At 44.6% G+C, this 15,133-nt stretch overlaps 1 protein-coding gene across 11 annotated transcripts in view; it reads right to left on the bottom strand.

Annotated features, from left to right (window-relative positions):
* caska (calcium/calmodulin-dependent serine protein kinase a) overlaps nucleotides 1–15,133 on the bottom strand; it is a 209,068-nt gene that overhangs the window by 28,580 nt on the left and 165,355 nt on the right. For 6 of the 11 annotated variants that reach the window (XM_076263323.1, XM_076263325.1, XM_076263329.1 and 3 more), the window contains exons 11-13: nucleotides 14,691–14,812; nucleotides 7,069–7,146; nucleotides 2,462–2,542 (exon numbers count right to left, since the gene is read on the bottom strand). In XM_076263323.1, the coding sequence (XP_076119438.1) occupies nucleotides 2,462–2,542; nucleotides 7,069–7,146; nucleotides 14,691–14,812 (281 nt within the window). Of the gene's footprint in view, nucleotides 1–2,461; nucleotides 2,543–3,401; nucleotides 3,447–7,068; nucleotides 7,147–14,690; nucleotides 14,813–15,133 lie in introns of all 11 variants that reach the window. The other 5 variants (XM_076263321.1, XM_076263327.1, XM_076263322.1 and 2 more) reach the window with 1 other exon arrangement.

Genomic DNA, 15,133 nt, shown 5'->3' with positions numbered 1-15,133 from the left:
AAGATAAAGTCATAAAAACACCCTTTAATGCATGGATACAGACACACACACACACACACACACACACACACACACACACACACACACACACACACACACACACACACACACACACACACACACACACACACACACACACGTATGTTCCTACCCCCATCTTAAAGGGGTGAACTCAGGCTCCAAACATGTCTAGTTCCACCAGACCCTCCCTGCTGTGCTGCTCTGCAGATTTCCTCTATGCCTTCCAAGCATTGCACCACAGCTCTGCTCCAAAATAACTCCCACCAACATCCACATTAAGCCCCACACACACACACACACACACCACACACACCTAACCCCCCCCCCCCCCCCCCACACACACACACAATCCAGTATCAGCAAAAGAAGCTGAAGGTAGAGAACTTCACTAACAACAGAGGAAAAACAAGACAAGCGCTGTTCTGTCTCACCAGCTTGACGGATGGGTAGGCAAATGCGTGATGAAGAGGTGTCCACAGACAGAGAAATCCACAGAGAGAGAGAGAGAGAGAGGAAGAAAGAGAGAGAAAGAGATCCACATAGAGAGAGAGATAGAGAGAGAGAGAGAAAGAGAAAGAGAAAGAGAAAGAGAAAGAGAGAGAAAGTCTTGAGATCCGGTGGGTCCTTCTCTGGCAATGAGAATGGCGTCCAAGCCAAGGACAGACTAAGAATGTAACAGCCAGTACCTGACGGTGCCTCCTTCTTGTACTCCCACCCACCCTCCTCTCACACACACCCACACCCCCCCCCCCCCACACACACACACTGCCCTGTTATCCTCCCACCCTCTCCTTCTCCAGTTGATCAGGCCCAGTTAGCTCTCTCTGGCTCCATGAGCCCAGGTTGCACAAAGGTGAAATCACCTCCTTGGCCCCAATCCTTTCACCTTAGTGCATATGCACACAGTCATTGTCCTGCTCACCCAACGCATGCATGCACGCACACAGAAACACACACACACACACGTTTAGATTCTGTTTGTCTCATGGATGTTACATGGTTCCACACACTCTTCTCCGAAGTCTCAGACCGCTGTTTGCCTTGCCACTTCAGACCTCTCCTTTCCTGTGACTGTTCTGAGTGTTTGTTGTGTTTTTTTTTGCCCATGACAGATCTCTGCTCTCCGCACAGACTGAATAATTATCCTGACTCCCACGTTGGCTCACAGTACAAAATCTGCTGTTCTTCCCAACACTCCTTCATCTGGCAACACGCAGCCATAAATCTAGATCCGACAGAGATTCAGCTTTATCTCCGGCTGAGAGATTGTGTGTGGAGGCTGTTTCAAGAAAACTTCACTTCTAGTAAAGTACGAGATATTTCATCCAACATCAAGTGGATATCCTTAAATTTAGTGTTTATTTTGTTCCATTTCACAGATGTATTTTCTGCACTGTTGACTACATCAATTCCTTCCTCTCCTATCCCTACAGTGTAGCTGAGTTTCATGAAAAACGACACCTCACTTAACCTCTCTCCTCTCCGTTTTCTAATGCAATCACTTTTTCTTCCTGCTAACTCCTCAACAGAGCTGATTAAAGAGCATGGCCTCTCGTTGCATCACACAGTCCTCAGCAGCTCATTCACACTTCTTTGTGTCGCTACACAGTCTTCTTATTGACCAATCCCATCTCATCTTAGCCATAAAGCTCTGTGTGGTTGGAGCACCGCTACCTGTCTTTTCTAAGGTGAGGAGACTAATTGATTAGAGGAAGAGGATTACAAAGGCAAAGGCAGGCCTGATGAGATTATGACTCAGGGAAGGCGTTGAGTGCGTTAAGGTACCAGGTGTTAAACTGGACTAATGAGGACGGTCCGCGCGCCCAGGTTGCCATGGGCGCTTAATCAAGGCAATGTTGTCAACTCATCACAGGGGAACTTTGTCACTTTACTGATGTGAGCACACACACACAGACACACACACACACACACACTTCTTTCTTTAGAGTCATCAGAGCGCTTCCTTTCTCACTCTCTCCCTTCCTGTCTATCTCTCCTCATCCATGTCTCCTTCCCTTTTCATTCCTCTCTCTCTCATCGGTTGTTTCTCGTGAGAGTTGATCTCGAGGGAAGCCAGAGTCAAATTTGTCTCCGGGTATCGCACACAGGCCCCCTTGGGACCTATTTAAATAGAGCTGCAGCCTCCACTGACTGACTGGCGTCTCTCTTTTTCTCTCTCTCTCTCTCTCTCTCTCTCTCTCTCTCTCGCACGCTCTATCTCTCTCTCTCGCTCTCTCTCTCGCTCTGACTGTGTGTATGTCTCTGAATGCTTCTCATCTTGCAGTTGAAGTTTGCAAAAGAAACTCGCAACAAACAAGATGATGGAGAAAGATAGATGTTCAAATAGAACTCACACCCACACCCGGGTGGTTACCAGATGAGGAGGTGACAGTTCTCAGTGCTAGTCTCACTCTCACCATAGTCCATCACACACACTCACCATAAAATGTGGCTGAGTGAGGATCCTTCTCAGCTCCTTGGCATCGCCATTTTCTGGGTAGCAGGAGATCTCTTCCAGTACCTAAGGGAGGGTGGAGTAGAGGGGTGGGGTTGGGGTAGGGAGGGGAGGATGGTGGAGAGACGTCATAGTTAGAGTTACATTGGACAGCCATTCACACTTGGATCTCAACTCCCACCTACACATGACAGCTCTGTGATACGGGGGGGGGGTCACCTCGTACGATGACCGGCGCTGGGACACACAGGCGCACACGCTCCAGCGCATGCTGCTCGCCGACCTCAGTCCCGACTACAACACTAACCCCAGCCCTCCCCCTGTCCCTCTCCCCCCATCCCAATATTCACTCTGGCATACCTCCCAAATCCCCCCAACATGAACCAATCAGCACTTTCCTTTCTGAGTGTCCCCCCCCCCACCCCCGGCCCCACTACCACCCCTTCACCTCCATCCTGAGGCCACATTCTGGCACTGGCTCTAAAGTTGCCTCACAACTCACTGCTGAATGTACAACCGTGCGCGGAGATGCAGACCTGAACAAACGCCGGCCGCTCTTCCTGGAGATGGCAAGCCTGCGTCCTCGAGACAGCACTTGAACTTGTCAAAATAGATCACCGTGCTTGGACAAGTCACACGTACCTAAGACTTTTACACACACACCACATAACACAGTAACCTACATTCGGGTTACGCACATGTGGGCTTAGTTTCCCCTCACGGACGGTCTGAGGCCCCTTACAACCCGCCCTGTTTGCCTGCCTGTACACAGTGGGTAAACCCCACTTTAAGGACCAGTTGATAGAAGGACAAGACAATGACAAAAAGTGGAGATGAAGGTGTTTAGAGAGAAAATCTTGATTGTTTTGTTGAAAGGAAAACAAACAAACAAACAAACAAACAAAAAACAAAGGATGAAGCTTACACATTCCAGACGAGTCAAAGCCGTGCCTGCTTCGTCTTCAGAGGACTTCTCGGCATGAGAGCACAACACAAGGGGGGGTTACACACATCACAACAGGCTGGGGTTTGAGTGACAACACAAACAAACACACACGCACACACACACAGACACACCCACACACACACGCAAACACACAAGACTTAAACGTCCAGAGGAGAGAAGCAGGCCATGATGGGACTATAAAGAGATGGAAGCGCCTCTAAGGCCACCTTTCCCAATCGCCCATGGTTCAGTAGATTTAGGGTTAGAGCAGGTGTGATTGGTTTTGGCAATAAAGGGTTAGTTTCAGCCCGCCGGCGGTGGTGTTTGGTGTTAGGTGCGGCCTTCGGGAGAAAGAGTGTCCCATTGGGTGGAAATAAGGAGTGCGGTGTAATGAAAAAAGCTTTTCAAAGAAGTGCCTGGAATGGTCAGTGGTGAAGAAGCAAAGCAAGTTACTCAGAAGAAATTGTCCATACCAAAAGAAAAAAAAGAGATCCAAGTGAGATTTTGATTGGCAATGTAGTATGGGGGTGTTTTTTTTGTTTCAGACACTGAAACTTCAACTTTTGCCCGCATCTCTTCGCGGAGGGACAAAGCCACAACAAAAGAAATCACTTAGACAAACAAACGCCTCAGGAGCGTCTGCGTCGGCTGACACCGAGATGTCCATCTCAATTTGTCCCCCACAGACACTTTCAGTCCGACGGTCCTTTCATTCACTTCTGTGTCTGCTGCATCTATGATATGGTTTCCTGTTATTACTATGAGTTTGCAACGGCTTTGGTCGCAATGCCTTCTATAGCATTAAAAACAAACAAAAACCATAAGTGAGATCTCATTTGTAAACAAGCCTTCTTTGAAACTGAACCGGTCAGGTGCATATTGTTTCACCTATGCGGAGTCGCAGGAGGACGCCTTATCTCAGTTACTTCTCTGTTCAAGAGATACCAACGTGTACGAGCCCAGGCCTACACATCCTGGTACACTGAACAACAACGATGACTTTTACCAGATATTTAAAATCACAGAATGAGTCAAAGGTAGCGGAGTCTTCATGTGGTTACTTGGTAGGGTGAGAACGAGAGAGGGCGAGGGCGAGAGAGAGAGAGAGAGAGAAAAGAACGAAAAAGCTGTGACCTACATAACAGAGGATTTCATACTCAAGACGTCTCTGTCTGCTGTGTCTCTGGTACTTGTCTTATGAAGTGTGGGTCCACACTGAGACAGGTCCTGGGTAGGGCCTCAGACTCTAATGTTATTTTTCCCTGTCGACCCAGCTGTGCTTTTCCACATGCCTTTTATTAACACTTTTAATTGGGGTTCCAGCCCCAACACAAGTAAATGGGAGTCTCAAAACACACACAGACACAGACACAGACACAGACACAGACACAGACACAGACACAGACACACACACACACACACACACAGACACAGACACACACACACAGACACAGACACACACACACACATACACACACACACTACACTTCAAGTCTCAGAGGCACTAGATCGGAGTTCATGCAGACGGCTTGGAAAACAGAAGGGACTTCTGTTGGGTGGCAGCTCACACCTTCGTTTTCAGCGCGGCCCTTTCTCTGGAGACATGCTTTCCGGCGCTAGAATTCACCGGTGAACAAAACAGGCGTGTGCTCACACACAAACGGTGAGACCGGTGGGTGGTGCTGCTAGTGGTGGTAGTGGAGGGGATTGCAGTGGCATAGAACAACAACTAAATCCACAGACCTGGCACTACAAAACTAACTCGCTCTTAAGATGCGGTGCCACTGTTTTACTGGGTCACTAAAAAACCAAAACAAATGCCCAAACAAATTGACAAATTGCTACCATGTGCAGAACTGTGAACAGCATCCAGACACACAAGGGGGGGGGGGGTTGGAGGCAAAGTTGAAATGAACAGCGTTTTTTATGGTGCGATTGACTTGTAAAGGCACCTTGTATAAAGACACAGGGGAATTGTAGCTTGTTGATTTCACAGTGATAGGACTGCATTAAAAAAAGTCTGTATTGGCCACTAAAGGTTCTTCGCAGCTGGTGGCCATTACATACAGCAGGGGAAACCGGCCATGAGGGAGCTTACAGTACAGGGCACTGTGTTAATCACTCACCCAGTTCAACGAGCGGAAAAGAAACAATAAGGGGGAGCGGAGTATCCTACGTGTCCCAAACCACATACGGGCTCAGTGCCCACAGGGATCCAGGTTTGAGTTTACAGAACCCACTCCCCATCTTGAACCCACTCTCCATCTTGAACCCACTCTCCATCTTGAACCCACTCCCCATCTTGAACCCACTCCCCATCTTGAACCCACTCTCCATCTTGAACCCACTCTCCATCTTGAACCCACTCTCCATCTTGAACCCACTCTCCATCTTGAACCCACTCCCCATCTTGAACCCACTCTCCATCCCACTCCCACTCTCCATCTTGAACCCACTCCCCATCTTGAACCCACTCCCCATCTTGAACCCACTCTCCATCTTGAACCCACTCTCCATCTTGAACCCACTCTCCATCCCACTCCCACTCATATCCTGTCTGCCCTCCACTGTCCTGTAAGTAACGGCAAGGACAGCCCAAACATAAGTCTTAGAGAAAACAAAAAGACTCGACTCGCAGGTGATGAAGCTGTCTCATTTCAACAAACCCTGACATCACTGCTTTTCAGCCAAATGCTGGTTAAAATGATAGTGGCTGGTAGATTTCACAAAAAAAAAACAAAAAAAAAAAGTAAAATTTCAACCCTGCTGCCTTTGCACATGTACCCACCCATACAAAAGCCCATTTGAAGGTCGTTCCCATTTGAAGATGATATTTGGATGAGATCCACTGCATAACTAATCTGATCTACTGATGGTATGTGAGTGCCAGCGCTAATGCTATCCCGTTCTTTTGTTAGCATGGCGTCAATGTTGCTCAGATTAGGTGAAGAGAAAGGAATGAAGTTAATAGCCAAAGCTGTGAAGCCCCCTTGCGACAGAACCTCTCTGATTAGGAGGGCAGAGGTAACCGGCCGGCAGCATGCTACAGAAACACCAGTGTTTGACAAGATCAGCTCATTACCGATATCAGTACAGGGGAAAAACAAATACACTTGCTAAGCATTAGCTAAACAGCAGGACTCTGAGAGCCCTAATCATGGTCTGTCTTCACAGTTCACCCCATCTGATTCTGCAATTACTGAGCATGGCTCATTATGTGAGCTATTGCCTTGGCTGAAAATGTAAAAATGATTATACTAGATGCTAAAGGTTGTGCTAAAGGTTTCAGAGAAGTGAAGAAAATTTCAGTCAGTCTATAGGAACTTACAGTTACAGAGCTCAGAGCACCAGTTTATAACATGCTTTAACTTTAACTAACATCTCTGATGCTGGTGAACACTGTAAGACGTAAAAACATAAAGGCATTAAAGTAAGCCTTAAAATGGGCTAGTTTTGCCTGTTCGTTGACTAAATGTGTGTCTAGCCAACGCTCTTCAGCCCACTGACTCTGAATCAGCGGATCAGTGCTCTGTGGGTGTGTGTTCGGCTGCAGGATAAGCTGCACTGAGCTGATCTGAGGACAGATTTGAGGGACGTGACCTGAGACGGTCTAAAGAGGTTGATTGCCCAGTCCAAGACCGCTCACCTCTTTGGCTCTCTGGACTGCGTCACTCGGTGGGTTCCTGATCTGAGGAGAAGACTTGGTGTTGATCTTGTCGTACAGCTGAAATAGACGAGAAATAACAAACATTTCATTAGGGTTAAATAACAAAAAGAACAAACATTTCATTATGGTTACATCATAAAACAAATAACAAACATTTCATTCAGGTTAAATAACAAGAATATAAATAAAATATGTCATAATATTCATTCTGTTATACTATAATAGTAAATGCTTGATAAATAAAATTCCTGAAAATATATACATGAGCATGTATGATCAGCATGTACTCATCTGCAATATGTAACTGCAATTAACATCATCATGTTTACAGCCTAAAATGACAACCACGCTTTTTATCTAACCAGTACTGAAACACAAACACAAACACACACACACACTTCCTCTCAATAAACATCAGAGCAGTCGGTGCAGTACAGCCTCTTCACTTGTGCCTCTTCAGCCATAACAAATGATACATTTTAGTCCAAGGAAAATAGCACAACACTGAACATCACAAGGTGATCTCCCTGAAGCTTGGGATGGCCACAAGCCCTTTCAGTCTGACAGGCACATTAATAACCAATACAGAACAGGGGAACTCTTACTCCACATGATAAAATCACACACTGGCCAAAATCAGATACTGTTTCAGTGTCTTGACCATAAAACAAGAGTCAGCTGGCCAACCAATATTGTGGTGTAGTATAATGGTCCAGTGGTACTTCAAGGCACCAAGTTTTTGCTTGGAGATTTACATACAAAACTGTCCTTTCTTGGGTGCAACTGAATGACTACCCCATACTGCACTGTACGCATACTTCATACTAACTCTTGGGTATGATAATATGAATACTATAATATGAAACATATAAAATTAGATTAAAAATAAACATAAAACTTTCAATTATCAAAATGCTGCACTGGAACATAATGCTGGATATAACGGCATCTAAACATGTCAAAAGATCTTCTAATGCACATTCAGTAGCATCACTGAACTAAAACTTTGCAAAAACTGCAACTGTTGCAGAAAAACAGCACTAGAAAAACAGGAAGTGGGATAGCACCATCTGACACTACTAGTCTATATTTTTAAAATCTCTGCAGCTACAGAAGAGACCCTTGCACACATGCTTTCATAAGACAAGGACAGCTACATTCACTAAATCTCTATGCAATGGCAAAGGTACTGTAAAAATTATACAACTAAAATGTCATTCAGACCTCAGATTCAGTTTTTCATGGGTATTTCAGAGTTGAGGGGGTGTTCTGGTTTTATGAGATCTAGATCTTTGAAATAGACAGTCAAACTCACTCAGAAATGAATGCTATGCTACCTGAACCTTTTCAGAAGAGTTAGCAGGGAACTCCCCTTTTTTGCAACCTGACTATTGGATCCACAGTTTTACCAAAAGGGCATGTGGTTTGTAGCTTAAGGTTCATTTTGTCATTGTCATTGACAGGAACAAAACCGCAACACCACAATGACTTCACATTTGGACGTGAAGTTCCCGAACCAAGACAAAATCAAATGTCAAACTCTTATGACGAATGCAGATGTTTGTTACTGACTTTAGTACAAAAGTAGGGGGATACTGGACCAAAGGTTGGGTGACCTGAGGTCACAAAGCAGACTTGCCGGTCAACCACACCAATAGCGTGTTGAACTGAGAAGGCTCTGGCCTTCTTGTAATGAATCATTTGAAGGCACTGTGGCTCTGCACTCATTCAAAAAGACCCCAACGAACAAAAGGGCACAGAGGAACTAACACGTCACAACCTACAAGACAATGTGCACCCAGCAAAGAGACTGACATCCAAAGCAATTCATCAAGTACAGCAGAAAGCGCAAGGTAATCTCTCGCCAGTAATAAAACAACCCCAAATATCTCAACCACCAGTTGCAGTCTGCAAATCTGCAATTCAGATGGATTCTTTCACAACAAAAGCCAGTTGAACCTTAACAATGAGAGAAAGGAAAACGCCACGGCAGCACTCACCGACCAACCTCCCTCCACAGCCAAACTCCACTTAGGACTTTTACAGCCAGGACCAGACAGCCGCTCCAACACCAACAACATCCACTACTCTCTCTATTCTTTGGGGTTACAGTATAGGAACCATGGCGCGTGTGTGTGTGTGCGTGTGTGTGCGAGTGTTTGTGTGGGAGTGGCAGTACGCAGCGATGGAGAGTGGCAACACAACGTCTTAATGTCTGGGCCGGTTTCAAGAGATGGGCAGATAGGACCGGAGCCACGGCTCTGAAATAAAAACTGACAATAGTGGCCATTGTTCCACTTCTGTGTTTAGAGCACAAGGGGATCTCTGCCTTTTCAGCTTCTCTATGGAACGAGGGGTCTGTATTCACGGACAGCCTCCCGGGGGCAAGCACAGCCCCCCATGCAACATGTGGAGGTGGTGGTGGTGTTGGTGGTGGAGGAGGTGGTGTTGGTGGTGTTGGTGGTGTTGTTGTTGTTGGTGGTATTCGGGCCTCAACCTCCTCCATACACACAACCACAGTCTCCAGTTGGTACCCATTCACAATGTGTGTCTTGCCAAATGCTGGAGAGAGGCTCCGTCAAACAAGATCTCCACACAAAACCCGAACTCACACTCCATACAGAGTTCCACAGCTGTGATCATTCACACGCGAATACAAAAAGCTCATGAGCGCATGTGTATGTGTGTGTGTGTGTGTGTGTGTGTGTGTGTGTGTGTGTGGTGGAGTCAACGCTCGTACGTGGCCACACACAGGGATTAAAGTGAAAAAAAATCGTTTGACTGAACTTTTTTCAGGCCATAAGTCATACGTTGTTCATATCTACCTATAGAGATAGCACCCCTTTTGCGGTCACGACCTATTGGTTTTTAATGTACAAAAAGATGCAAACAGCAAAGTAAAGGGAGTATTCGCCTTATTCACACAGCGCCCATTGTTTAAACCAAAAAGAGGCTACAGGGTATACTTACTATATAATTAATGCCACCTACAGGTGAATGCATAGAACATAACAATCCTATGGTTTGTGTACCCTGTAGCCTCGTTTTAGCCGCCAATGGCCGCCATGTGAATAAGGCGAATTGAGAGTGTTCTTGATTGAGATTGAGTTTTCCTGATGAACAAAAATATATTTTAGTACCATCCCTGACCATTGCTGATTAGCCATTGCTGTTCTTTTCTACTGCAGCAATATTGTAGAAAGGCTTTAACACACTCCTATTTAATTATTTCAGGCCAAAAGTGTTTAAAGGGGAGATTTTTTTCTTGTTAATATGCAATTCAACACCAAGTAAAATCTATAAAATCAAGTTTGCAAGACTTCCCATTTCCTCATCAAAGTAACAAATCAGAACATTCTAGATATTGTTCATATTTCCATTTGTTGACTCATCCGCATTTAATGATAACATGGTCATTTTGAGTTTTACAGACAACTCAGTTTTCCAATGAGCAGCAATACTGTGTGTGCTCATGCAGGAGGTCTGCGCATTTGTAACGACAATCTGGAGACGGCGCTTTTGTCTTCAGCAACAGATTGTATAAGGTTGACAAGAGGTTGCGATATGGTTAAGGACAGGTCGTGTTGCGCTATGAAAGAACATGCGTAGCCTACTTTCTAAACGTAAAAACGGTCAGCCATAGATAAACGTAGCCTACCTCTGTCGTGGTGGCTAGTTGCACCAGGTAGGGAAGATGTCCTGAAGTGCACGAACGTTAACCTTATGGCGGTCTTCTGATTGGTGGCGTGCTAAAACGTTTTCCTATTGCATCCATAAACAATTTTCTTGCAGCGAACCGCGCAAAAGCAAACTCCTGGCACTTTAATTTCTTTACACCATGGCTTGTTAGTTCTCCCCCGTTTCCAACAGCTGCCTTCCTTTAGCAACAACGCATCCATGACAGCTAGTGGCCTTGCCAAATAGACGCACACAAATCATGATGCTAATATGCGAGGTTCTGGTAGGCCCACTGGTTATGGTTTTGTGCTATAAATTAATAATATTTTATAGCAAAGTTTTAAGTTGACTATTTTAATTGTATGGTTATTTTTTGTCAACATACACTCACAACCTATTGTCGTTAAAAGTGAGGCCTAAGCAAAATAGGCTACAAGGCTGTCTGTGCGTCAAACACGACTGACCCCCTTACTCGACACGCTCAGTCAAAACCTTCCGTCGCAAATTGTGAAAAACATTGTTGTATGTCATAACAGACGGGATAATAAATTGCATAGGCTACGGTTTATATTGCGTCGCTTTACACATAATGTTAGTTGCATTGATTAAAAACTGTAACAATAATAGTAGCCTACATCGGGTGGCATAGCAGGCTATCTGTTCAAGTCATAGGTGACACCCAAAATGAATGACCTCCCCTGACAAGAGTTCGCGATAGTAAGTGTCATTGATGCACGGAAAGAACACAGCCTCCGAATTCGCACATAGAGCTCACAATATCATATCCAAAAAAGTTAAACGGATTGGCCAACCTCATCAGCTGTCTCGATTGTGTCACTATAATCCAACTTTTAGACCGTTATAGTCCTCCATACGTGTTCTTTTTTTTAAGCAAACGCCGAGACAAGTGTGTAGCTACAACATACAAAGCGAAACTCATGGCTGACGTAGGCCGTATAGGACGTATCTTCTTGAGCGGTCACGGATTGAGACACAGAAAGTTCTCAAGAACACTATTAGGTCTTTAAACATTTACCTAATATTTGTAGTTGCCTTAAAAAAGGAAAAGCAAAGATGACAGTCCCCCCCCCCCCTTCCTATTTTTTTTCTCATCGGATCTGCATCGATCTCAAATATGACATTTCTAAAATCAAATTGACGGAAATCCGTCCTATGACGGAGAACTTTAATCCTTGCACACAAAAACTCTCTTTCACACACGCTTTGTCTCCTGGGTGAATACTTTACGTGCTGCTAAAAACGTCACAATAATCCGCTAAGTGCTCTAGACACACACGCTGCTCAGGGTAACACTATTTACACTGTGGTTAGATGCTGCAAGAAAACACTAAGACATCCATTATTCAGCGTTATTCTGGCTGTCTTTTCAAAACAAGTGCTGCGTGACTTGTCAAGCGTAACACAGCGTTCGCAGAAATTACGTCTTTGTTTCAAATTCCTTCTCCTCTGTACAATTTGCCCCCAGGTAGAGTCCAGGACGTCAACATCAAGATCAGTTCTAAAATCATAATTCACCATTGATGTACACCACCCATTGATGCAAGTGATTTCTTTCATCATCTCAGATTACTCCAGTTGAGCGGTTACTTTATCAGCTCTCATGCTACTTTCATTGACTCATTTTACATAAAGAAAATGGCAGCACACTTAAACTCTGTTTAAACTGTTAGACAGACACCAGTATGAAGCATTATAAAGCTGTCAATGATCAAACTAGCACCAGTTCTTTCACGAATCACAAATATTCCTATTTTTAACACATCTCTCACTGATCTGGTAATGGATGACTTGAAGCATATTAGATGCCAGTAGGGTCGGAGGACCTTAATATCGGGGATTACGTGTTCACCACATTTTCCATTCTGAAGCAGAGAGCCAGTGACACTTTCAGAAACCCCAAAAGGGTTGAATTAGTGAAGAACCAATGAACTCGCAGGGAATGTTATGGTAAGCCCATCATGCGTTTTGTTTGTGCTGAACTGCTTAACATCTTCCCAAAAGAAAATGATCCACCTTCCAGTAACAGAGCAGAAGCTTTTCATTGTTGATCTGTTGTGTATACTTTGTATGTAAACTTTAATAAAATAGTGACACAAATTTGTCAGGGCATGCAAGTGGTCAGTGGCAGACAATGGTTACAGAAATAGCACGTGCCCAAATAACAAAATCCCCTGTTGGCAGGAAAATAAAGCAGGGTTCAGAAAGACTGAGGAAGAGAGTGACTGAAGAATAAAAACATAGATATTCTACCAATTCTCTTTCCAGAGCCTTAACATTGTTCCATTTTCCATGTGATCATCCAGCTCTGTGGTAAAAATCCCAAAGTTTTCCTGGAAGCGTGGGAACTCTGCCTTGTGACTGGCCTGGCTCCACATACAACTGAGCTTATGAGACATCTTTATCTTCACACAAAGGCCCACACACGCAGACACACACGCACACAGACACACAGAACAACAAACACAGATAAAAACAAACATATACACACAGTCACCCCCCTCCAATACACATACAAACACACATTAACTAGAGTATGTACACAGGCACACACACACACACACGCACACAAACACAAAGTTCAGAAAGAAAACAAAAACCCTAACCGTATCCTTGGTGACATTTCTCCCTTCTTATCTGTATACTTTTCCCACAAGCAGTGTAACTCTGATGCACAATCAGGGGACAGTGTGCAACCAGACTCTCTGGTCTGCATAACAACCCAGTTTGCTGTGAGACATGATCTCAGTGGCAGAGAGCCCAGACATATACCAGGGTGAACACCTGACTAGATCTGGTGTGGGTGACAGACTGCACTGCAGTAAAGAATAGAGCAACTCTACAAGTCAGACAGAACTGAGACGGAACAGAGGAAATATTTTCCACAACCACAGATTTCCACTTCTTCTTCCTTAGCTGATTGTTTTTTTTTTCTTCTTGAGATCATTTTTTTATTTTTATTTTTATTGCCACCATTCATACAATACATGTTTACTACTGAAAGTGTAATTAGTTGCTTTAGACTGCATTGTGCTGTGCTGTATTGCAATAGTTTTTTTACTGTTTGTTTTGTGTGACTCTTCAGGACTTCAGTCATCATTTTGCGCCTTTCCTGACCTCACTTGGTCTTGGTTAAATGGAGTTTTTTTCTGAACCTTTATGTCCACCTGTGGACATGTCAGTCATTCTAAAGACAGACTTTAATATGTGCACGTCCCCCATTAACTGGCTGTCATTTCTCTTATTGTTTTATTCTATGTTGTAATACTTAGTCTATACTTAGTCAGTATAAGTATAGTAAGTATAGTATATATACTCTTTTGATTCCGTGAGGGAAATTTGGTCTCTGCATTTATCCCAATCCGTGAATTAGTGAAACACTCAGCACACAGTGAACACACAGTGAGGTGAAGCACACACTAATCCCGACGCAGTGAGCTGCCTGCAACAACAGCGGCGCTCGGGGAGCAGTGAGGGGTTAGGTGCCTTGCTCAAGGGCACTTCAGGTCGGGGTTCGAACCGGCAACCCTCCGGTTACAATCGCGAACCAGTAGGCCACGGCTGCCCCAGTCGTAGTCTTAGTCTATTCTACGTTTATCTGTTTGTGTTAAAACATTAAAAACAAAATGTCAGATGGTGTGATTTTTCCCCTATTTCTGAGTTAACTGACTGTGGCTAGTTTATGGATGTGGACAGTCATTGGCAATAAACTAACCACAGAATCACACACCCTGCACACAAAAACATTCCATGTAGTTTTTCTTGTGAGACCACAGAGTGCCTTCCTGGGTATAGCTGAATACTGCAATGCGCAGATGATGAGTTCAATAAAAAACCCAAAAGCAAATAAAAAAAATAAAATAAAGGCCGGGTAAGTAATAAAACCAGCAAAGTGTGTGACTCACGTCCAGTAGTGTGTGGAGGTGTTGGTCCTGAAAGACACTGTGCAGGAAGTCCAGGTCTTTCTCACTGCAGTCCGTCAGGGCGTGGATCTCCTCCAGACTGTCCAGCACCTGGGATACGGCTCCTGAGGGCGAACACAAACACACACACACACACACACACGCACACGCGCACAAACGCACAGGCACACCGAAAAAATAGAGACCCATTTATATACACATTCAAAAAAGTGTGCCAACATACACATGCATGGACACAGTCACACACAACCACCACAATGAGAGAAACACAGACACGGTTCCAAACACACCAAGAAAAGGCACTAGCACACGCAGACAGTGACACACACGGTTTGTGGTGAAAACATGGAAGGTGTGTAATTAATACTACGCGCAAATGATTAAAACCATGCAAATATGACTCATAGGTCTCTGGATGTATTCTA

Source organism: Alosa pseudoharengus, unplaced genomic scaffold, assembly GCF_046254945.1.
Source record: "Alosa pseudoharengus isolate Yale_2024_CS ecotype anadromous, Long Island Sound unplaced genomic scaffold, YU_APseudo_1.1 YU_APseudo_1.1_scf_3, whole genome shotgun sequence".
In the NCBI taxonomy this organism is placed as follows: Eukaryota; Metazoa; Chordata; class Actinopteri; order Clupeiformes; family Clupeidae; genus Alosa; species Alosa pseudoharengus.
This window is presented reverse-complemented; position numbering and strand designations above follow the sequence as displayed.